The 24,882-nt window shown below is 41.5% G+C and overlaps 1 protein-coding gene across 1 annotated transcript in view; it reads left to right on the forward strand.

Annotated features, from left to right (window-relative positions):
* LOC134311968 (oxysterol-binding protein-related protein 2) overlaps positions 1–24,882 on the forward strand; it is a 73,029-nt gene that overhangs the window by 13,965 nt on the left and 34,182 nt on the right. Inside the window, exons 10-14 of the mRNA XM_062993620.1 lie at positions 1,774–1,837; positions 3,299–3,403; positions 5,132–5,302; positions 5,475–5,553; positions 7,916–8,013. Coding sequence (XP_062849690.1) covers positions 1,774–1,837; positions 3,299–3,403; positions 5,132–5,302; positions 5,475–5,553; positions 7,916–8,013 — 517 coding nt within the window. The remainder of the gene's footprint in view (positions 1–1,773; positions 1,838–3,298; positions 3,404–5,131; positions 5,303–5,474; positions 5,554–7,915; positions 8,014–24,882) is intronic.

Here is a 24,882-nt window from a genome sequence, read left to right on the forward strand (position 1 = left end):
CGCCACACATGCTGGACACCATCTGAGCCAAACAAGTTTATCTTGGTCTCGTCAGACCACAGGGCATTCCCGTAATCCATGTTCTTGGACTGCTTGTCTTCAGCAAACTGTTTGCGGGCTTTCTTGTGCATCAGCTTCCTTCTGGGATGACGACCATGCAGACCGAGTTGATGCAGTGTGCGGCGTATGGTCTGAGCACTGACAGGCTGACCTCCCACGTCTTCAACCTCTACAGCAATGCTGGCAGCACTCATGTGTCTATTTTTTAAAGCCAACCTCTGGATATGACGCCAAACACGTGGACTCAACTTCTTTGGTCGACCCTGGCGAAGCCTGTTCCGAGTGGAACCTGTCCTGGAAAACCGCTGTATGACCTTGGCCACCATGCTGTAGCTCAGTTTCAGGGTGTTAGCAATCTTCTTATAGCCCAGGCCATCTTTGTGGAGAGCAACAATTCTATTTCTCACATCCTCAGAGAGTTCTTTGCCATGAGGTGCCATGTTGAATATCCAGTGGCCAGTATGAGAGAATTGTACCCAAAACACCAAATTTAACAGCCCTGCTCCCCATTTACACCTGGGACCTTGACACATGACACCAGGGAGGGACAACGACACATTTGGGCACAATTTGGACATGTTCACTGTGGGGTGTACTCACTTATGTTGCCAGCTATTTAGACATTAATGGCTGTGTGTTGAGTTATTTTCAGAAGACAGTAAATCTACACTGCTATACAAGCTGTACACTGACTACTCTAAGTTATATCCAAGTTTCATGTCTATAGTGTTGTCCCATGAAAAGATATAATAAAATATTTGCAGAAATGTGAGGGGTGTACTCACTTTTGTGATACACTGTATATTCTGTATTTTTGCTTCAACTGTAATACCTTGATTTTTTTTTCCTCTGGGATTTATAAAGTGATCCATTTCTAATCAGAATCAGAATCAGCTTTATTCGCCAAGTATGTTTACACACACAAGGAATTTGTTTCCGGCTGTTGTTAGCTCTCTACAATTTACAAACAATACAATATACAGACAAGACTACATGTGGACAATGTACAAATTTACATGTTCAGCAGAATTTGCATATGTACAGAGACATCTAATCTAATAATACATGTAATGCTATAGTTTTACCAGCTGAGGTCGCCAGATAATGCAAGTACAAATGTTACTGTAAGAACAGTAGACAGCAGATAGTCTTTATTCATTTATGTTAGTTGTGTACAGCAGGAAGTATTGGTGATTTCACTTTATTTATTAAGTGGCAGTTGTAGCCTAGCAGTTAAGGTACTGGACTAGTAAGCGGAAGGTTGCTGGTTCAAACTCCACTACTGCCAGGGTGCCACTGTTGGGCCCTTGAGCAAGGCCCTTAACACCGAATGGCTTAAACTGTGTGCTGTAAGTCGCTTTGGACAAAAGCATCTGCTAAATTCTGAAAATGTAAATAATTTAAATCATACCTGTCAAGTCTTAAGATTTACCACATTTTGTGGGGGTACGTCCTTCAATTAACTTTGATTATATATGCTGACAGTTGGATCACTTTGGATAAAGGCATCTGCTAAACGCTGTAAATGTAAACACTGTGCACTTGAGCAGGCTGGACTTCACAAGTTTGTGTAAAAAAATAAAAAAATAAAGAAACATTTATCTTCCAGTGGTACATTACTGAAATTTATGTTGCGCGTTGTTGTGTTTTGCTTTGTGTTGTGTTGTGCTGTGCTGGATTTGTTGTGTTGTGCTGTGTTGGCTGTGTACACAGGTTTAATGCAGTAAGTGGGGATCACAGACAGGGCTGTAAGCCTCTTAGGAGGGCTCAGTGTGTGGTAAGTAACTGAACACATTAAAAACTGATGAAGTTATGAAATTAGAGCTGATAATTGTCAAACAAGTAATTGTGATTGACTTTGTCTTCGTACTTGCTCATTCTTTTAAATTCTAATATATATAATTCTAATAGAACTTATTCACTTTATTAATTTAGTTTTTATTACCAAGGACAATAACTAGCTGTTAGACAATAACTAGCTGTTACAGCGAGCTTTCTCAATGATTGAACATGTTTATGCAGACCACAATTCAGGGTTGATTGAAAAATCGTTAGCAATCTCAGGTATGCCGATGACATTATATTATTGGTCACATCATTAGAAGAACTACAGGAACTGTCGTGTCATATCGAGAAGCCGGTAAAGAAATAACACATACTGATAAATGCGGCAAAAACTAAAGTAATGATGAACACTTTATGATGGAGGGTAGAAGACTGGAACAAGTTGACTCCTTATATTTGAGTGGTAAAATATCAAATACTGCAGAATGTGCTGGTGAGGTGAAAACAAGAATGGAAATGTGCATGGCGTCGATGGAGCTAATATCCTTGTCAATTTTACCATCACCAAGCTCTGACTGATGAAACCCTCGGTCTGGCTAGTAATCACAAATTGATGTGAAGCCTGGACACTGAAGGAAGAGGAAGAAAGTCACATCCAGTGATCAGAAGTGCATCAGAAAACTGTTGAAAATCTCATAAAGGAAGGTCATGACCACTGAGCGAGTGTATGAGATGGCCAGAACAGAAAAGGAGCTACTGAACCACATTAATTCTAGTTTTAGTTTTGTTACTTTGAGCGTGTGATGAGGCGTCCACATGAAACATTGAAGGCAGTGTTATGACAGGACTTGTGGACGACCAAGAATAAGGCTTGTGGAACTAAAATTTATCATTTTAAATAATGATGAGCTAAAGTAAATTGTAATTAGACAATATATAATTAATGTTAGAGTCCTCCTGAAGTAATGCTGTAATAAAGTGCTGTAAAAAAACAACTATCCACCTTCAGATTGACTTGTTATTGTATATTTGTCACACTGAATAATTTTAAAAATTGAAATAAGGTAAAAACACTAATCATTATTTAAAACGTATTAAAGGAGCAAATTTACCCAACATCCCTTTCATTCTTGTGAAAAATGTAACAACCCCCCCTTTAGTTTTTACTCTTTATTGAGTCCAGCTTCCCCAGAAACACTGTGCATCCAAGAAGAGAAGACAAACCCACCCACCCCCCATCACCAGACATAGCTACTCATGTCTGTGTAGACGCCCGGCTGGCCGATAGCATCGATAGATTCAGACCCAGAAGCTAGCACTAGCCTCTGTCAATTCAAATGTTGCTTTAGTATTTAACTACCAAGCATTTAAACATGAGTACACCATGAGCCCTGCACAGTCCAGCATTAAAACACACACCACCCTGTTACTGTCTGCATGGGTTCTTTTACAGGTGAAAGCCTGGGATAAATACTTCTTCACACTGAAATGCTGTGATGGCAGCGTGCATCACTTCAAAGTGTCCTCCAGATGTGCCGAGCCAGAAATCATCAGGAAAGTGAGTTATTGTAGGATTTTACTGGATATCTGTGCTTAGATATAGCCTGTTAACGGTCGTCAACTTTGTTAGAAGCTAATCATAGAAAAAATGCACGATCAGCCTTATAAATACCAGAGCTAGTAATGAATAATTAAACAAAAGTTTTATTAATGTACTGATTGACTTAGGGGTGGCACGGTGGCTTAGTGGGTAGCACTGTCACCTCACAGCAAGAAGGTCCTGGGTTCGATCCCCAGGTGGGGCGGTCCGGGTCCTTTTTGTGTGGAGTTTGCATGTTCTCCCCGTGTCTGCGTGGGTTTCCTCCCACAGTCAAAAATCATGCAAGTGAGGTGAATTGGAGATACTAAATTGTCCAAGACTGTGTTTGATATAACCTTGTGAACTGATGAATCTTGTGTAATGAGTAACTACCGTTCCTGTCATGAATGTAACCAAAGTGTAAAACATGACGTTAAAATCCTAATAAACAAACAAACTGATTGACTTACGGACTTATTGCTGATTTTAATGAATTACTGACAGAAACTAACTGGCAGAGCAACTAACTTGCTTACATGTTACTGATTGATATATTTAATATACTGACTGACTTGTAGATTTACTTCGACAGACAGATTTACTGACATTCTGATTTATTTACTGAATAACTGACTAACTTACTGACTTGCTTAGACACAGACTGACTCTACAACTTATTGACCGTTGATTTACAGACCAAATGAATTGATAATTACTGGCCGACTCAGTACCTTTTTTGACTAACCAGTGTGCTTATTTACTGGCTAACTGCCTTAGTAAATACTGACTGGTTGACGTGTTAACTGACCTACAGCTGTACGGATATACAATATAGGGACAAAAGTATTGGGACACTTTTTAATTTGCTTGTTTCAGCCGCAACAATTGCTAACAAGTGTAATAAATCAATTCTATAAAGGAAATAATATGCTTGCAACATTGCAGCAACAGTTTAGGGAAGGCCCTTTCCTTTTCCAGTATGACTTTGTCCCTGTGCACAAGACAAGTTCTATAAACACATGAAGAAAATCTCGGTTTAAAGGAACTCAGAGTCAGAGTCCTGACCTCAGCACCATGCAACAGCTTTGGAATGAGCTGGAACATCAACTGAGGCTTTCTTGACCAACATCAGTGCCCAGCCATACAAATGCTGCCTTCTTTTGACTTAATGGGCACAAATTCCCACAGACATTCTTCAAAATCTTGTGAGGAGCCTTCTCAAAAGAGTGACTGTTGTTATAGCTAAAAAGATCACATAGAGGCCACTCTGTTTTAATACCATTTGTTTTCTAAATGGGGTGTCCAAATAATTTCTGGCCATGACTGACAGACTCTTACTAAGTTGCTGAGTCACTGACTAATTTACTGATCTGCTTACTAACATCTGACTTACAGAAGTGTTCCTGACTGAGTCTGTTTCAGCTTTTTTCCTTTTTTTCGCTAATCTGTGTAATGCTGATGAGTTATCTGATACAGCAGGATTATATAAACGATGACATTTTTATGCTCCCTAGGCTTCCTGTACATTTACATGTTCGGCATTTAGCAGATGCCTTTATCCAAAGTGACTTACAGTACAGTGACAGTCTATTGTCTAAGCAATTGAGGGTCAGTATCCTTTCTCAAGGGCCCAACAGCAGCAACCTGGCAGTGGTGGGGCTTGAACCAGTGACCTTTTGATTACTAGTCCAGTACCTTATCTGCTAGGCTACAACTGCTGTTCCTGTCCTGTATAAACAGAACTGGCTGGATGCTATAGAGGAACACGTGTCCTACAGCAATCTCTGCTCTAGCATGGATGGAACTTCAGTTCAGGACAAGGAGCAGGTAGCTGAAGAGGAGACTGATCTGGGGAACCTCCTTTCACACTCCCTGCAGGTAGGTGGATTTTACGCTGTTTTCATCGGGATAAATAAATGCATCAAAATGTTTAACCTTAGTACTGTATTTGGTTTTATGCTGTTTTAAAGGAAAACAATGGAATTGGACACAATGCACATTTGTTTTCTTAGTTATTATTCATAAATCTTAATACTTGCTCTCCACACAGGCGGCCGAAAGCTATCAGCAGATGCTCGAGTCTCAGGTGGCCACTTTTGTCTCCGTGGTCAAGAATGACGACAGTAACGGTAGGAGTTCTGCTCTGCTCTAATACATCCTATAATGCTGTCAGTTCTTCTTATTCTACTTACATTGGTGTGGAATTACACTATATGGCCAAAAGTATCTGGACACCACTTTTAATTATTGGCTTAAGGTGTTTCAACCACAGGCGGCACGGTGGCTAAGTGGGTAGCACTGTCGCCTCACAGCAAGAAGGTCCTGGGTTCGATCCCCAGGCGGGGCGGTCCGGGTCCTTTCTGTGTGGAGTTTGCATGTTCTCCCCGTGTCTGTGTGGGTTTCCTTCAGGAGCTCCGGTTTCCTCCCACAGTCCAAAAACATGCAGTCAGGTTAATTGGAGACACTGAATTGCCCTCTGTGTGTGTGTGTGTGTGTGTGTGTGTGTGTGTGTGTGTGTGTGTGTGTGTCTGTGTGTGTGTGTGTGTGTGTCTGTGTGTGTGTGTGTGTGTGTGTGTGTGTCTGTGTGTGTGTGTGTGTGTGTCTGTGTGTGTGTGCGTGTGTCTGTGTGTGTGTGTGTGTGTGTGTGTGTGTGTGTGTGTCTGTGTGTGTGTGTGTGTGTCTGTGTCGCCTCACAGCAAGAAGGTCCTGGGTTCGATCCCCAGGCGGGGCGGTCCGGGTACTTTCTGTGTGGAGTTTGCATGTTCTCCCCGTGTCTGTGTGGGTTTCCTTCAGGAGCTCCGGTTTCCTCCCACAGTCCAAAAACATGCAGTCAGGTTAATTGGAGACACTGAATTGCCCTCTGTGTGTGTGTGTGTGTGTGTGTGTGTGTGTGTGTGTGTCTGTGTGTGTGTGTGTGTGTGTCTGTGTGTGTGTGTGTGTCTGTGTGTCTGTGTGTGTGTGTGTGTGTGTCTGTGTGTGTGTGTGTGTCTGTGTGTGTGTGTCTGTGTGTGTGTGTCTGTGTGTGTGTGTGTCTGTGTGTGTGTGTCTGTGTGTGTGTGTGTCTGTGTGTGTCTGTGTGTGTGTGTCTGTGTGTGTCTGTGTGTGTGTGTGTCTGTGTGTGTGTGTGTGTGTGTGTATGTGTGTGTGTATGTGTGTGTGTGTGTGTGTGTGTGTGTGTGTCTGTGTGTGTGTCTGTGTGTGTGTGTGTGTGTCTGTGTGTGTGTGTGTGTGTGTGTGTGTCTGTGTGTGTGTGTGTGTGTGTCTGTGTGTGTGTGTGTGTGTGTCTGTGTGTGTGTGTGTGTGTGTGTGTCTGTGTGTGTGTCTGTGTGTGTGTCTGTGTGTGTGTGTGTGTGTGTGTGTGTCTGTGTGTGTGTGTCTGTGTGTGTGTGTGTGTGTGTGTGTGTGTGTCTGTGTGTGTGTGTGTGTCTGTGTGTGTGTGTGTGTGTGTGTGTGTCTGTGTGTGTGTGTGTGTGTGTCTGTGTGTGTGTGTGTGTGTGTGTGTCTGTGTGTGTGTGTGTGTCTGTGTGTGTGTGTGTGTGTGTCTGTGTGTGTGTGTCTGTGTGTGTCTGTGTGTGTGTGTGTGTCTGTGTGTGTGTGTCTGTGTGTGTGTGTCTGTGTGTGTGTGTGTCTGTGTGTGTCTGTGTGTGTGTGTCTGTGTGTGTGTGTGTGTGTGTCTGTGTGTGTGTGTGTGTGTGTCTGTGTGTGTGTGTGTGTGTGTGTGTGTGTCTGTGTGTGTGTGTCTGTGTGTGTGTGTGTCTCTGCCCTACGATGGACTCGCGCCCTGTCCGGGGTGTTACTGTGTGCCTTGCGCCCATTGAGAAGCTGGGATAGGCTACAGCACCCCCCGTGAACCTAATTGGGTAAGCGGTTAAGAGAGTGAGTGCGTGAGTGTTTTAACCACACCCTTTGCCAACATGTAAGAATGATATGTAAACTATCATATGCTTTATATCATACACTTTGGGTATTTTTCTTTCTTGGGAACAGTTCTTCCTGCTTCCAACTTTGCAGCAACAGTTTAGGGAAGGTCCTTTTCTGTTCCAGCATGACTGTGCCCCTGGGCTCTATGAAGACATGAAGAAAAGCTTGGTTTAAAGAAACTGCAGTGACCTGCACAGAACCCTGACCTTCCAGCTTTGGAATGAACTGGAACATCAACTCAGGCTTTCTTGACCAACGTCAGGGCTTGAATGGGCACAAATTCCCACAAACATTTTTCAAAGTCTTGTGAGAAGCCTTCTCAGAAGAGTGGCTGTTTTTAAAGCTGAAAAGATCTCATTGTTTTTTATAGCGTTTTATTTTGAAATGGGACGTCCAACAAGCTCATGGTCAGGTGTCCAAATACTTTTGGCAATATAGTGTATTTTCAAAATTGTACCTGGTTAGAGTTGTAGTTCTTACATGAATTCCTCTCACCTGTTAGCACTGTTGGAATCATGGTTTGTGTGTGTGTGTGTGTGTGTGTGTTTGTGTGTGTGTGTGGTACGACAGGCCCCGAGTTTCTCCAGGCCAGACAGATCTGTGAGCTCTGCAGCGAGACCAGTTCAGTACTGAGACACTGTGTGGATCTTCTTTCTCAGCAGGAAGAGGTACCGTTTAACACTTCCTGTTATAGCTGTGTGACTGAGAATCACACTTATACACTCACAGTCCCTCAGAGACTCCTACACACACACACACACACACACACTCACACACCTAATCACCTAATTCTGATCTACACCATAGAGATCCAAAACAAACCAGTGTGGTTCAGTCAACTGGGATGATGTGTGTGAATACATTCAGGCACTGTATCATGCTGCTGTTAAATCCATCATTCGATCTTCTATAACAGGACAGCTCTGATGAGAAAAGCTCTGCAGTAGCGCCGCTCTTCTGATGATTGATCTTGTTGAAAGGTTCTTGTGCTTCTTTTTCTACTTTATTTTTGCAGACTTACTTAAAACCTATAGACAGCATCTACACTTAATAGCTAAAAGTATTTAGACACCTGACCGTGAGCTTGTTGGACGTCCCTTTTCAAAAACGAATGCTATTAAAATAGTGACCTCTTTCTGTTAACAGCCACTCTTCTGAGATAGCTTCTCACAAGACTTTTATTAAGAAGTATGTCTGCTGGATTTTGTGCCCATTCAGTGAACAGAGCATTTGTATGGCTTTGAACTGATGTTGGTCAAGAAAGCCTCAGTTGGCTGCTCAGTTGGAAAAAAAACAACACTTTGAACACCGGAGCTGGGATCTCGAATACGTCGTATCGAATCTCGTCTCTGCCATCCGGCTGGGCTGAGCGGCCACATGAACAACGTTTGGCCTGTTGTTCATATAGGGGGCGAGGTACAAGTAAAGCCGGATAGGGTCTCTCTCCCATAACTAATGCAATTATGACCTCTGCTGGCTGATTGATGGCGCCTGCACAAGGGGCGGGGAAGGAGTGCGTTGATCAGGGTGTGTCTCTCAGTACACAGTGCTGATCAGCATTAGCACTCGCCTAGTGCAGGTGAAAAAATGCGGGCGTGGGTTAGCTTTGTTCTGGTCAATCAGAGCCGGTCGGTATTAGTGGAGAGGAAGCGTGATGCAATCGGGCAATTGGACGCGCTAAAATGCATAAACAAAATGCAAAAAAAAGAAAGCCTCAGTTGATGTTCCAGTTCATTCCAAAGCTATTCAGTGGGGTTGAGGTCAGGACTCTGAGCAGGACACTGGGGTTTCTTTATGTCTTTATAGAGCTTGATTTGTGCACGGGAACAGGAAAAGGCCTTCCCTAAACATTTGCTGCAAAGTTGGAAGCTTATAATTTGTTATCATTGATTTATTACACCTGTTAGCAATTATTGTGGCTGAATCACACACATTCAGAAATTAAAAGAGGTGTCCCAATACTTTTGTCCACATAGTGTGTATCTGTACAATAGTACATAACACAGTTCTTTAGACTGTTAGACTGTTGGCTTATCAGAAGCCTGCAGAAGTGCTGCATTAATGAGACTTTCATGGCTTATTAGCTTAATGAGTCGGGTCAGTTATCAGAGTATCGACTCCAAGGTGAATCACAGATGTACAGTAAGGAGACCAGTTTTCAGAGATGATTAGCTTTTTGCAGCTCTTTGGTTTTATTTTGATTCAGTCTTTTCAGCAAGGTTACGAGGAATTTTGAAATTGCAAGTCCAGGCCAGGCTAGGAGATTGGCAGGTCATTCAGTCTTCTTACCTCCTATTTTAGAAAACAGTCTTTACTTTATTTTATGTTTTGGGATCTTTGTTCAGATTCAGTTCAGATTTGGTTTCTTGGCGGACTGGATTTCATTCCTGTTTTTTTCGGTGTGTCACATATCAGTGTGATACCTATTTCAGTCAAACATATACTAAATGTATGTTCTACATACTTACAGCAGTGACAGTCTATTGCTATACCAAAGACTATGAGAACAATCTTTAATCAAACCAAAATAAAAACAGTCTCTAAGATTTTGGAAAAAATTGGCCTAAAAGAGTGAATCTAAGGAACAACACTTGACAAGGACTATAAACTGAAATTTGAGAATTATCTACCTTTTCTGCCGTGAATATAAACACTGTGTAAACATGGCGTAAAACGTTTTTTTTTTCCTCCCAATTTTTCTCCCCTAATGTAGTTGTATTCAATTATTCTGATTGTGTTATGCTACCCCTCTACCGATACAACCCTCCACTGCTGACTGAGGAGCTTCGCAACAAACACGCCCCCTCCGACACGTGTGCAGTACCGACTGCATCTTTTCACATGCACGAGGCGAGTTCATACGCAGATCAGCTTTGTGCACAGAGAGCCACACCCTGATCAGCATTAATCCTCAACTCTGCCCAGGCACCATCAATCAACCATCAGAGGACGTAATTGCACCAGTTATGAGGAGTCCCTATCCGGCTCATCCCATCCCTGAACAACAGCCAATCCCAGCTCTGTTGTGCTAGTTTATTTTACCGCTGCGCCACCCAAGCGGCACAGCGTAAAACATTTAAATAAACAAATAAATCTTCGGTGTTGTTTGATGCTTTAAACTTACAGATCCCATTTCTGAAAAGTTGGGATGTTTTGTACAATGTAATAAATCTGTAATGTTTTAGTTCTCTTAAATATTTATTTAACTGATGAAAGTAGAAAGAAAAGATTTCTAATGTTCACTGATAAACTGCATTGTGTTTTATAATTAGACACACAATTTGATGCCTGCAACACACTCACAATAGTTGGGGCGGGGCACAGTTGTACAGCATTCCACAATAAGCAGGTAAATTAGTAACAGGTGAAGGAAGCATGACTGAGTGTAAAAGAAAAATCCACCAAATGATCAGTCTGTATAAGCATAGATGGATCAGGGCTTACCACTGTGTTCCAAACTGAAGGAGAAAATTGGCAATCAGTTTAACAAGAACGTTTCTGAAAGCAAGATTGCAAATAATTTAGTCGTTCACCATCTACTGTTCATAATATTAAGAAAAGATTCAGGGAATCTGGAGGGAAGTAGCATTACAGTGTGTGTATTTCTTCATTTCTTCTTTTTTTGTGGCAGCAGACCTATCGCCTCTGGTCACTGTCTGGAGAGTTTAGCATGTTCTCCCTGTGTTTCTGTGGGTTTCCATCCACCTTCCAAAGACATTCATCCCTAGAGCGACCAGTACAGTTTAGTTTACATTCACAGTTATGCATTGTAGCAGACTTTATTATCCAAAGAGACTTAAGGTTATGATCGTATACCATGACAGCAATTTAGGTCCAGGGGCCTTGCTGAGGGCCCAACACTGGCAACTCGGCGGTAGTCTGGATTGAACCGGTAACCTTGCTTACTAGTCAAGTACCTTAACCGCTAAACTGCCTTTGCTCTAAACTAACAGGACAAACACTGTGGGCGTGTGATGCTCGTTCTTAGCCATGATTAGCTGGGGTCGCTGGTCCATAACGTCGTCCGTAATGTCGTTCCTGGTTTGCAGTGACGGCGCAGCCTCTTCAGTCGTTTTTCTCCCTCTTGTTTGATGTCCTTGGGGAAAACCGCACCACGGTGGATTAATCGGGAGCCTGACGGCACCAAGGCCGCGCTCATTGTGTCTTTTTATAACGCGCTAATTCATGTGCTGACACAACACACACACGACACACACACGACACACACACACTTTTATTCCTGCTTGATTTTCCGTCCGACAGGAACTGAAGCACACCGTATTTATTGTTTTCTCTTTCTTAAAAGCCTCGCCCTTGCACTCTCTACCTCGGTCTCCATTCTCCAACTCGTCCTGTCTCCCTCCCTCCCCTCCCTCCCTCGTTCACTCATGCTCTCGTACACGCTCAGAGACACAAGCTCCACCGAGCTGGCGGGTCCGAGCTTCAGGGACGTGGAAAGAAGGAAAGGAGAAAAAGGACACACAGTTCCTCGCTGTTTGGAAAGGTACAGTTGGATACCTTTTATTTTTTTGGGCCGATTTTTGTCTTAGGCTTTCATACAGAAGCATCATATTCTGATCTTGTCTGATTCTTTTCTGTACTGAAGCTGTGAAAGTCTCTTTTACCTTGTTGTCCTAGTTTTGGCTCGGGTTTTGTGCCTGTTATCAAGGCTTTTACATGATGCTGAACAGTGCAAATGAATTAAATATAAAGTATTAATGGCATTACTAAGGGAAAGACGTGAATTTATTTCTAAGTCACTGACAATTGAAAGCATCTGTGTGTCAGTGTCAAGGTCACTGCACTTATAGTACGTTAAGTGGGTATTTGAGCAGCAGAAATGGATCAGCGACGTCGCACGTGTTTACTATCTGAGCAAATCGGCCCTTTTTTTCTTAATTGTCGATTTTAAGAGACTCTTCGTATCTCGAGATGTTTTAAAGAATGTGCCGGCTTGAGATTGAGATTGGATTGAGATTAGTGTACTTTTAGAATTGCAGGGTCAGGCTTCTGTAATGTGATTAAAAGTCTAGAGAAACTTTAGGGGGGTTGGGAGTCGACGCATTTATCCAAAGTGACTTGTGCAATGTGCATATGTACAATGTACGATATGCAAAAGATGTACAATCTGTGCGTCTGACACTATTAATTAAAATAGCAGCAAAAGTATATATATTTATATATATATATATATATATATATATATACTTATATATACTTATATATACTGTATATACACCAGTACCTTGAAACCCAATGTCAATTGGTTCTGGAAGTAGTGTCGAGTTTAAAAGACGTTGAGTTTTAAGGTATTTTTTCCCATAAGGATGTTTGTGAAACCTGTTAATGCGTTCCATGGTCCTGTGGAACTGCACATATTTTAGACTAATGTAAAATAATGGGGTTGTTTTTGAGACTCGTACACTGAAATAACACAAATAAAATTTAAAAACACTGGGGTGCCCAGGTGGCGCAGTGGGATATTCTGCTTGCACACTAGCGCCGAGTTTCTGAACTCCTCGGTTCGAAACTCTGTGTGGCCTCCGGTCGGCTGGGAGCCATCTAGCGGGCATAATTGGCAGCACCTGCAGCAGATACTAATTGGCCACCGTATCCTGCACTTCACCTTTACTTCTTTATTGTTTCCTTATGCTTCTTAATTGTGGAGATGCTTGATTTTGGAATACCGTCTTCTGTTCAGTAAAGCTGCATTCACATGAAAAGCGGCACAATAGCTTTTGCACTACTTTTTAACCATAAGCGTTTTAGACTCTCTCAGAAAACAAGCTGATTCTTACCATTCCTCAGAACCTCGAGCTGTAACACAAGTTTAAAAGTGAAACTGAGGAAAATCCAGATAAACACAGATACATGTGGAGCTTTCAGACTGGATCTGACTGTTATTCCACACAAATGCAGATTCGTCTCATATACTGCACCGCTCAAATCGAGCGCTGAACAGCAGCACTGCTGGAGTTTTTAAATAACGTGTCCACTCACTGTCCACTCTATTAGACACTCCTACCTAGTTGGTCCACCTTGTAGATGTAAAGTCAGAGACGATCGCTCATCTATTGCTGCTGTTTGAGTCGGTCATCTTCTAGACCTTCATCAGTGGTCACAGGATGGTTGGTGGACGATTCTCAGTCCAGCAGTGACAGTGAGGTGTTTAAAAACTCCAGCAGCGCTGCTGTGTCTGATCCACTCATACCAGCACAACACACACTAACACACCACCACCATGTCAGTGTCACTGCAGTGCTGAGAATGATCCACCACCTAAATAATACCTGCTCTGTGGTGGTCCTGTGGGGGTCCTGACCATTGAAGAACAGGGTGAAAGGGGGCTAACAAAGCATGCAGAGAAACAGATGGACTACAGTCAGTAATTGTAGAACTACAAAGTGCTTCTATATGGTAAGTGGAGCTGATAAAATGGACAGTGAGTGTAGAAACCAGGAGGTGGTTTTAATGTTATGGCTGATCGATGTATATCTAATAAGTCATTGAAATCAACTATAAATCATCCTAATCACTGTAAGACATCATACCAGCAGTGAAACATGGTGGTGGTAGTGTGATGATCTGGGTCTGCGTTGCTTTCAAAGGGTCTCAGCCACTCCCTTCAGACATAGCCAGTCATGTCTGTATGAAGACACCCGACTGGCTGATAGCACCACTGGGGATTTCAGTATGCAAACTGTCGTTTTGGATCAGGTCATAATATTCCATTACATATTACATCACACTTTACAGTTCTGGTTCTGGTGGCTACAGTTTGGTACTTTTTTTATTCCATTATGGTTGTCCACTTTGACACACAGACACAGTTTCTTTCCTGGACCCACCCAAGCACCACCCAACCAGTAAAACTAGAGTAGTGTGATTTTAAATGTTTTCCAAATCTACATGCTATGTTTCTGTTTTTATGTGGGTGGCTCGGTGGGAAGCACTGTCGCCTCACAGCGAGAAAGTTTGGGTTTAATTCCCAGGTGAAGCAGTCTGGGTCCTTTCTGTGTGGAGATTGCATGTTCTCTCCGAGTCTGTGTGGATTTCCTCTTGGAGCTCCGGTTTCCTCCCACAATACAATGACGTGCAAGTGAGGTGAATTGATGTTTGGCACTGAACTTTAACTGATGAATTATGGGTAACCTGTACCTACCTGTCCTGTCATAAATGTCCTGTCAAAATTTAAATCCTAACAAATAAATACATTCAGTTATCATGTAGCAGAAGACATTTTGGACAGTGTACTTAGTATTCAGCCTTTGATTTTTGGCCGGCTCTGTGTACGCTCATGTCAGAGTTCGTCCTCTTATATTTAGGACTGTTTTAATCTTAGTGTTGCAGAATACGTTCAGTGGGGCACTCAGGTGGGTGGCGTGGGAGTCCAATTCTGTGATCCAGGATTTGAATCCCCAGCTGAGCTATTTGCTAGTCGGGCGACTACACACAGACTTAATTGATTATGTCTGTGATTTATTATGTCTGTACGGCCCCAGGATGCATTGGTGTCCTGCCCGGGGTGTGTTGCTGCATTGCGCTCAGTGATTTCACACAGAAGCCGGACCCAACACAACCCCGACCAGGATAAATCAGTAAAAATGAAATAAAATAACTAACATCAAACTTCCACGTAAATACCAGCAGGTGACAATCAGTGACATTGCTAACATTTGGCAACACTGCTTTATATAGCATAAAAAAGTAATTTGTTGTTGAAGGACACCAACTTTTTAAAATCTTTGCCTTTTAAAAATGTTAGCAAATAATTACAATATTAATAAAATCTAAAATATTTTTAATTCATCAAAACTTAAAATCAACTTGAAATGACTCGGTGGGTAGCACTGATGCCCCACTGCAAAAAGGTCCTGGGTTCGATTCCCAGGTTTCTGTGTGGAGTTTGCATGTTCTCCCCATGTCCGTGTGGGTTTTCTCCGGGAGCTCCGGTTTCCTCCCACAGTCCAAAGACATGCAGGTGAGGTTGGTCCACCTTGCAGATGTAAAGTCAGAGACAATCGCTCATCTATTGCTGGGTTTTTAAACACTTCACTATCGCTGGACTAAGAATTGTCCACCAACCAAAATTATCCAGCCAACAGCGCCCCGTGGGCAGCGTCCTGTGACCACTGATGAAGGTCTAGAAGATGACCGACCCAAACAGCAGCAATAGATGAGCGATCGTCTCTGACTTTACATCTACAAGGTGGACCAACTAGGTAGGAGTGTCTAATAGAGTGGACAGTGAGTGGACACGGTATTTAAAAACTCCAGCAGCGCTGCTGTGTCTGATCCACTGATACCAGCACAACACACACTAACACACCAGCACCATGTCAGTGTCACTGCAGTGCTGAGAATGATCCACCACCTAAATAATACCTGCTCTGTGGTGGTCCTGTGGGGGTCCTGACCATTGAAGAACAGGGTGAAAGTAGGTTAAAAAAAGTATGTAGAGAAACAGATGGAGTACAGTCAGTAATTGTAGAACTTCAAAGTGCTTCTATATGGTGTTGGAGTGGAGCTGATAAAATAAACAGTGAGTGTAGAAACAAGGAGGTGGTTTTAATGTTATGACTGATCGGTGTATTATATTATATTATATTATATTATATTATATTATATTATATTATTATATTATTATATTATATTAATTATATTAATTATATTGTATTATATTGTATTATATATTATATTATATTATATTATATTATAATTATATCATATTATATTATATTTGATTAAAATTTAAGGTGGAAGCTGAGAAAGTTTATTAGTAAAGTTTTTTTCAGCCCTGATTCTGAGTTTGAGACAGACTTTGCTTTGAGGAAGTGTGATGTGTACGTCTGACAGCTTCCTGAGAGGATCAGATGATTAGCAGAAACAGTCTGAACCAGTACGGCCTGCTGCTGCGAGACACAATTAGTGGATTATGACACATTGTATCTGTGGGCTATGCAGTGGAATCTTAATTACATTATCTTTAATCCTCATGCTGAAGACGTGCTTCCTGTCGTCTGTGCTGCTGTATTTGCATTTGAGACTGTGTGAGCTCGTCGTGTTCACCAGGGCGCGTTCGGTTTATTTAATCTGTCTGTTTATTAATGATGATTTTTTTGCCTTAATTAATTATATTTACTGCTGGGTCATTTATGCTCCGGATTTGCCCCACTGAACAGCTCTGGAATGAACTGGAACATCAGTTTAGGCTTTCTTGACCAACATTAGTGCCCAGCCATAACCCTGTCTGTTTCAGGGTTGACGTACAATGGCCGACCCTGTGTTCTGACAGGATGCCAAACCCCCGTCTGGCTATTCACCACCAGGCATAGCCAATCATCATGTCTCTACTGAAGACGGGGTGGCACGATGGCTCAGTGGGTAGCACTGTCTCACTTACAGCAAGAAGGTCCTGGGTTCAATCTCCAGGTGGAACGGTTCGGGTCATTTCTATGTGGAGTTTGCATGTTCTCCCCGTGTCTGCGTGGGTTTCCTCCCACAGTACAAAGACGTGCGAGTGAGGTGAATTGGAGATACAAAATTGTCCATGACTGTTTCAAATTAAACTTGAACTGATGAATCTTGTGTAATGAGTAACTACCATTCCTGTCATGAATGTAACCAAAGTGTAAAACATGACGTTAAAATCCTAATTAATTAATAAATAAATATCTCCACACCAAGATAAACTGATTTAACTTTGTACCTGGATTATTGAGCATGCATCAAGACATTATTCTCAATACTAGGTTATTTATGCAGCCCTCTAAATAATATAAACTGGCTAAAATGTGTATCATAATGTCATTATACTCCCAACTAAATAACAGATTTATCTTAAATCCTAGCGGTGTATCAGGAAATTCACATCCCGTACCTCCTTTATGTAAATATTTGTTTATGTTGGGCCGTAGGGAAATCATACCACGGAGTGAATAAAATGAGAGCGTACATCCGTCTCTGTCTGGAAGCTGCTGGCTGGGACAGTCGATCCTCCATCACTGAGCTCTCGTTTCCACTCTATTCATTTCACAGTCGGTTTTCAGGTGTGAAATCACCATGGCAACAGTGCCGTATGTAGGCCAGGCTGGCGACGGGCGCCGATGAGACCGTCTGTCGGCTCCTGAATATCTCGCTCTCTCCGTGGACCATGTAGCATCTTTTTAAAGTTCTTGTGAGTTAATTTACATGAGACTGAGTTAATGAGTCCTTCAACGTCTGTCTGTTTACGTGGTCACGGTTAATGTGGTCAGACATTGGATTATTGGATTTAGGGCTGCCACTAATGACTATTTTTCTGTCGATTAATCTATAGACTATTTTATCGATTAGTCGATTAATCTAACGATTCATTTTCCTTCAAAAAATTTTACTTTAAGCTTCTTTTACTTTAACAACAGACTGTACGGCATAATAATATAACACAGAACTAAATGTAAATGGGTTTATGTCCATTTTATCAAATTCTTAAGTGCTCCATATTAAACAAAGTGCAGCACGTGTTTATGCCATTCAGAACACAACGCAGAGTGCTTCAACTTATAGCAGAAATAAAATAGTTAGATGTAGGCACGTCTCATTAAGTCCAACGTACAGTAACGACAGAATGAGCCCAGATTCTAACCTACACATTCACTCAACACTTACTTCACATTCTAAGCCATGTAAACAAAGTGGTTAGCGTTAAGGCGCATTTATATGAATAGCTTTTGATCGCCGCACAAATATTTATTAATCGCGAAAATCTCGATCCCAACTGAGCAAAGTGCGCAGCTGTCTAACTGAACTCGCTAATGCCTAGTTCACACTACACGATTTTTGCCCTGATTATTGCTCGGCGACTGGTCGGCGCTAGATTTGCCAGCTCAGGAGCAACTCGGCATTCGCTCGACGATCGAAACTCGGCTCTCAATCACTGTGTGTGTGAACTACTCAACAACTCGATCTGAGCAGCTCACCGAAGCGAGATTTCTAGCATGCCAGATATCTGAATCTGATTTGCCCGACTGGCAATGAGTGCTATGTCGAACAGCCAATGAGAACGCAAGATACGGGGTGAGGGGAAACGCAGGGCAGGAGTTGTAAAAAGGTGGGACAGGGGCGTAATATAGTTTATATCAGAATACATCAGCACACACACATGTTTTACAGTATTTCTGACCTTTTCGTTCTCTACAAAACACCCACGCTGCACTGCAAAAATATTTATTAACCTCCAACTCACTACAGAACAATCCCTGCTGTTCATGTTGCCAGATCCACTCAGACTCATTTATTTTTTCTCCTTGCTTTTATGCTGCACATCAGCGCACAAACTTTGATCGCTCGCTACTTGTTGACGGGCATTTTTGGACGTGGTGTCATTAAACCCCTCGTCACTTCTCGCATTTGTTTTCGTGACAGAACGTGGTTTGGGAGACCAGAGAAGCTCGCCTGTGATTCCAGTTGGTGATAGATGGTGTAGTGTGTAATCCCCCTATCACCGATCAGTCGTGTAGTGTGAAATACACAATGACTTGAAAGACTCCCGATTAGAAGAGATCCAGTCGTGTAGTGTGAACTGTACAGCGACCTGACGACTTGGAAAGTCGTGTAGTGTGAACTTGGCATAAGGAATACGGTATTCCAAGATCTCCATGATTAAGAAGCTTAATGAAACAATATAGAAGTAAAAATGCACCCTAACTGAACTTAACAAGGAATACGGTACTCCAAGATCTCCGCGATTAAGAAGTTTAATGAAACAATATAGACGTGCAACATGGCGCTGGTGCTGCTGTGGTACCATCAAAGCTTTGCACAGTGAACAAACCACCTTTTAGTTTTGTGCCAGTTTTAAGTATTGGCAAACTTTGGATAATTTGGGTCTTGGAAAACTTTGAGCTTTTCTTTGAAAGCTCTACAATCGGGCTCTGACTGCTGCAGACGGCATTTTTTAAGACTGATGCTTAATGCCGCCAACCAGTGACTGGACCAAATACGACTTAGATCATGCACACAGCAAGTAGTGCTGAGGGAATCATATGAACGCTTATATGAATAAAAACTTTGTAGAAATTAAAAAGGATCATTTATAAACATAGTTTTAAAAACAATGCATCGACTTAAAATATTGACGAGTTGACCAATCACAGCAGCCCTAATCGGATTGGATTATTAATCCCTATTAAGCCACCTTGTATACTCTTATCTGATTTTAATATTTATTTAGGGCAGTGGTAGCATAGCGGTTAAGATACTGGACTAGTAATTGGAAGGTTGCTGATTCAAGCCTCACTAATGCCAGGTTGCCACTGTTGAGTTCTTGAGCAAGGCCCTTAACCCTTAATTGCTTGAATTGTACAAGGAATATTCAAAAAGTTTCAGCACTTTTATATTTTGGTTGGAAGCAGTAATTTAGTAATCGGTCGTGACTGAGAGAAGCATATAGTCCGGATTTAGTGCCATCTAATTTCCACCTTTTGGATGCTCAAAAAAGCTTTAAGGGGAAGAAGATTTTTATGTGATGATGATGTGAAAGCAGTGGAGCATCAGTGACTACGCACTCAAGCGAGTTTTTAAATAGAGAAACTTTTTGAAAGACCCTTGTATAAGGTCATAATAGTAAGTCACTTTGGATAAAAGCATCTGATAGATGCCAAATATGTAAATTTCCACTTTGATTCTATTCATGATTGTATGACCTTTGAAACACCACAGTGGAAATATCTCAAGATCTTAAAGAAGATTTGGGTAAAGTGCTGACCAAATAACCCCAATGAGTCTAGAAAACCAATCAATATTCGGGAGTTTGGACGAGGACAGTTTATATCCTTATATCAAAAAACTAAGAGCGTCCGATTTCCCTTAGATCACACGCCAGTAAAATGATGCTGAAGATTAAATAACGCACCCTAAAGCCTTCCACTAAGAGAGAGCCGCCAGATGTGCAAAAGGATTCAGAAAAAGCTGAGAAACAAGAGACGTCATCACAGCTGTGCACTAAATGATAGAAAAAGTCGAACGCGTGCTTCACTGATTACAGCAAAGCGTTCGGATGGTGACCACAGAAAATGATGGAACGTCTTCAGAAAGATGGGAAAACCAGAGCATCTCCTCATCTAGCTAAGATAAGACTTTATTGATCTTCTTGTGGAAATTAACTGCAGTATGAAAGAAAGCTGGTGAAAAACAGAAAAGACAACTTAGTGAAAAAACAAGTGATGTAATTAGTTATAAACTTTATATAGTTAAATATAATCTATACATGAAAATATAAATAATATATTACATATTGCGCTCAAATGATGTGTGATGAATGAAGTGATTGGTGTATGAATAGATGGATTTATAATGAGGGAAGGATAAATAATGATAGATAGTTTTATGGATGGATGACTGGATAGATGGATGGACTGATGGATTAATAATAATGGGTAGTTTTATGGATGGATTTTTTTTTTTTTACAGTTTTTATCCCTATACCAAAGAACAGAGAGGAAATAGCGTCCAATTTTCCTCATATCACAGTAAAATGATGCTGAAGATTATTCAACACCCCCTAGAGCCTTTACAAGATTACAAGAGAACCACCAGATGTGCAAGCAGATTCAGAAAAGGCAGAGGAACAAGAGACATCATTGCAGATGTGCACTAAATTATAGAAAAAGCCAAACGTGTGCCTTACTGATTACAGCAAGAGTAAAATGATTCCCTTTAAAAACCAGTGATGTACTTAGTTACATTAATGTGAATATAATAAATACATGAAAATATGAATAACATATTACATACTGCACTTTTGTATTGCACTCATAGGACATATATACACTGATCAGCCATAACATTAAAACCACCTCCTTGTTTCTACACTCACTGTCCATTTTATCAGCTCCACTTACCATTTAAAAACACTTGGTAGTTCTACAATTACTGACTGTAGTCCATCTGTTTCTCTGCATGCTTTGTTACCCCCTTTTACCCTGTTCTTCAATGGTCAGGACCCCCACAGGACCACTACAGAGCAGGTATTATTTAGGTGGTGGATGATTCTCAGCACTGCAGTGACACTGACATGGTGCTGGTGTGTTAGTGTGTGTTGTGCTGGTATGAGTGGATCAGACACAGCAGCGCTGCTGGAGTTTTTAAACACCTCACTGTTACTGCTGGACTGAGAATAGTCCACCAACCAAAAATATTCAGCCAACAGCGTCCTGTGACCACTGATGAAGGTCTAGAAGATGACCGACTCAAACTGCAGCAATAGATGAGCGATCGTCTCTGACTTTACATCTACAAGGTGGACCAACTAGGTAGGAGTGTCTAATAGAGTGGACAGTGAGTGGACACGGTATTTAAAAACTCCACCAGCGCTGCTGTGTCTGATCCACTCATACCAGCACAACACACACTAACACACCACCACCATGTCAGTGTCACTACAGTGCTGAGAATGATCCACCACCTAAATAATACCTGCTCTGTGGTGGTCCAGTGGGGGTCCTGACCATTGAAGAACAGGGTGAAAGGGGGCTAACAAAGCATGCAGAGAAACAGATGGACTACAGTCAGTAATTGTAGAACTACAAAGTGCTTCTATATGGTAAGTGGAGCTGATAAAATGGACAGTGAGTATAGAAACAAGGAGGTGGTTTTAATATTATGGCTGATCAGTGTATTAGGGCAGTTGTAGCCTAGTGGTTAAGGTACTGGTCTAGTAATTGACATTTTCAACATTTAGCAGACTCTCTTATCCAGAGCGACTTACAAAAGTGCTTCCATAGTGAACATTACCTTAGTCTAGGGTCTGTAGTGTAAAAACATGAACTCACAACGAGAAGAATAATCTCGTGTGTTTAAAGAGATAAATACTTGTACAATTCACTATATACAGAGATGAAAGAAGAGAACAGGAGTGTGTGTGTGTGTGTGTGTGTGTGTTAGTGGCAGGTTCTCTATTGTGTAAGAGCTGTGGTTTGTCCTGCATAAAACTGTATTAGGGATCAGAGATCAGTCTGAGGTGCAGTTGTATGACCCTGCATCATTCTCACAAAGGTCAGTGCAGGTCACTGAAATCTACAGGGCCACTGAGACCAGCGTCAGCCTCCAGCAGGCTCATTACGACGGCCATGGCTGCTTCTTACATAGGTAATGTGTACAGTATTCTAATGAGGAAGTTCTGCAGTGCTTAACCAGCCACAGTCATGACATAAACAGACTGCTTTCACATCGGCAAATGAGCTAGACAAGGTACACAATGCTGGCAGGCACGTTCCAGTCTAACGAGACCGGTCTGGCAGGCTTTTCAGCACGCCGTTGTACAGCGGAGGCTTAAAATAGCGTCCGAGTGCAGCGAGACGGGAGGAAGCGAAGCCACAGAGAGATGTATGGTTCATCACATCTCTTACATAACTGCTCTTTCAGAAGGTTTTCAAGAATGAAAGCCACCAGAGTGAACCTTCTGCCACTCGTTCGTACCACGTGTGCTTCTGGCAGGGCCAGATAGAAGCAGCCAGGAATAGCACCATGCAGAGTCATTGCAGTGTTTAATTAAGACAGATTGTTAACAGAGCGGAGCGATTGTGAAACAGAGCGTGTTTATTTTCAAGCCTGTTAAATATTTCTTTTAATAATCGAAGGCAGATGGAACATCTTTATTTTGTCATATATACACACACGTGTGCTGTTTAGTAGTATAATGTACTTCTGATGGATCAAAGGTTAATAGTGGTTTTAGTTTTGCCTTTTTGCTCAGAAATTCCTCTGGATTCCACAAAGCTTTAACTTCTAAATGAACTGTAGTGAGTGAAAAATTGCACTCGCCCATTTATAATTTTTTGGTGAGCTCTTACCTGTCCTGTAAGCCATGATTCAGTCTTGATCACATAAGACGAAGCTCTTCCTGAATGGTCCAAGTAATAATACATAAGTGTGTTAAGGAATAGTAAATTCATATTTCTTTAAATATCTCCATTTTAAATTGCACATGAATAGTCGTGCTCAAATAATCAGAGCATGTATTCGTCTTGTGAATGATAATGTGAGATGATGGGAGGAAAGGCTGACAGGTACATTATAGATTTCCCCACATCTTTTTATCAGGTTTTATAGATTCTCCAGGCTTTTCCTCACTATCTCACATTCACAGGCAGATTTACAGATGAGCAGTCATCTTATTTAAGATCAATTTGCTCGTTCAGCAGGAGAAGAACTAGCACCATGCATGGATGATCTAATGGAATGATGTACTGATGGAGTAATATGTAATGGATGTAATTTTTTTTAATAAATTTATAGATGAATGGATGGTAGGCTGAATGAATAAATGGATGTATGGGGGATTAATGGACGATAGTTTCAGGGATGGTTGAATTGGTTGAATGAATGACTTTCTGGAAGAATGGATGAAAAAATTATGGATAGTTTATATATGCTGGGATTACCTGATGGATGGATGAATAAATGGATCAGTAATGAATGGATGGAGGGAATGATGGATAGTTTATATATGCTACAATGACATGATGGATAGATGGATGATGGATGGATGAATAAATGGATCAATAATGGATGGAAGGAATAATGATAGATAGTTTTACATATGGTTGGATGGATGGATGGATGGATGAATTGATTGGTGTATTAATAGATGGATTTATAAAGGAATAGTTGAAGGGATGGATGGATGTATGGATGAATTGATTGGTGTTTTAATAGATGGATTTATAAAGGAATAGTTGAAGGGATGAATGAATGGATTGACTGGTGTATTAATAGATGGATTTATAAAGGAATAGTTGAAGGGATGGAGGGATGAATTGATTGGTGTATTAATAGATTAATTTATAAAGAAATAGTTGAAGGGATGGATGAATGGATGGATGAATTGATTGGTGTATTAGTAGATGGATTTATAAAGAAATAGTTGAAGGGATTGATGGATGGATGGATGGAATAATGATGGGTAGTTTTATATATGGAATGATGGTTGGATGGATGACGTCAATAATTAAAAGTGTGTCCACATACTTTAGTCAATAAATTGTTACTATTGCTTCAGTTTGCTTCTTGAAATGATTCGACACTTTTTGAGCCGGAGTGCTGTTTCATCTATCACACAGTGACCTGTTTAATTACGGGTTTAATTGCAGTTCCATCAGGTCGTTGGATGACGTTCTTGTTCACTTCATATTCTTTGTAGAGTCAGGGTGAGTGCGTGCAGCAGCACGGTGCATCTTATAAATGGTGATCGAACCCATTATGAGCGTCGGGCTCAGGTTACTGAGGGGTGTAAGGTGACCGTGTACCGCGTGGCTCTCTAGGATTTGGGTGTTCTGTTCTCGTTGCTGGAAACAGGAGCAGCTCTGGAACGTGAACAAAGGCCTGTAGCTGCAGTCGTCATTCACCATTAAGTACCTGCAGCAAAGACAAATCAGTCGCTTAGTTCAGCTACGAACATGAATAATAACTAACAGAATCAAGTGTTCAAGTTTTCTTCCTCTTAAACATTTAAGTCGGGCCTTGAGCATCATTTACTTCAGACGATGTTCGCCGGT

Source organism: Trichomycterus rosablanca, chromosome 4 (assembly GCF_030014385.1).
Source record: "Trichomycterus rosablanca isolate fTriRos1 chromosome 4, fTriRos1.hap1, whole genome shotgun sequence".
NCBI classification, from domain to species: domain Eukaryota; kingdom Metazoa; phylum Chordata; class Actinopteri; order Siluriformes; family Trichomycteridae; genus Trichomycterus; species Trichomycterus rosablanca.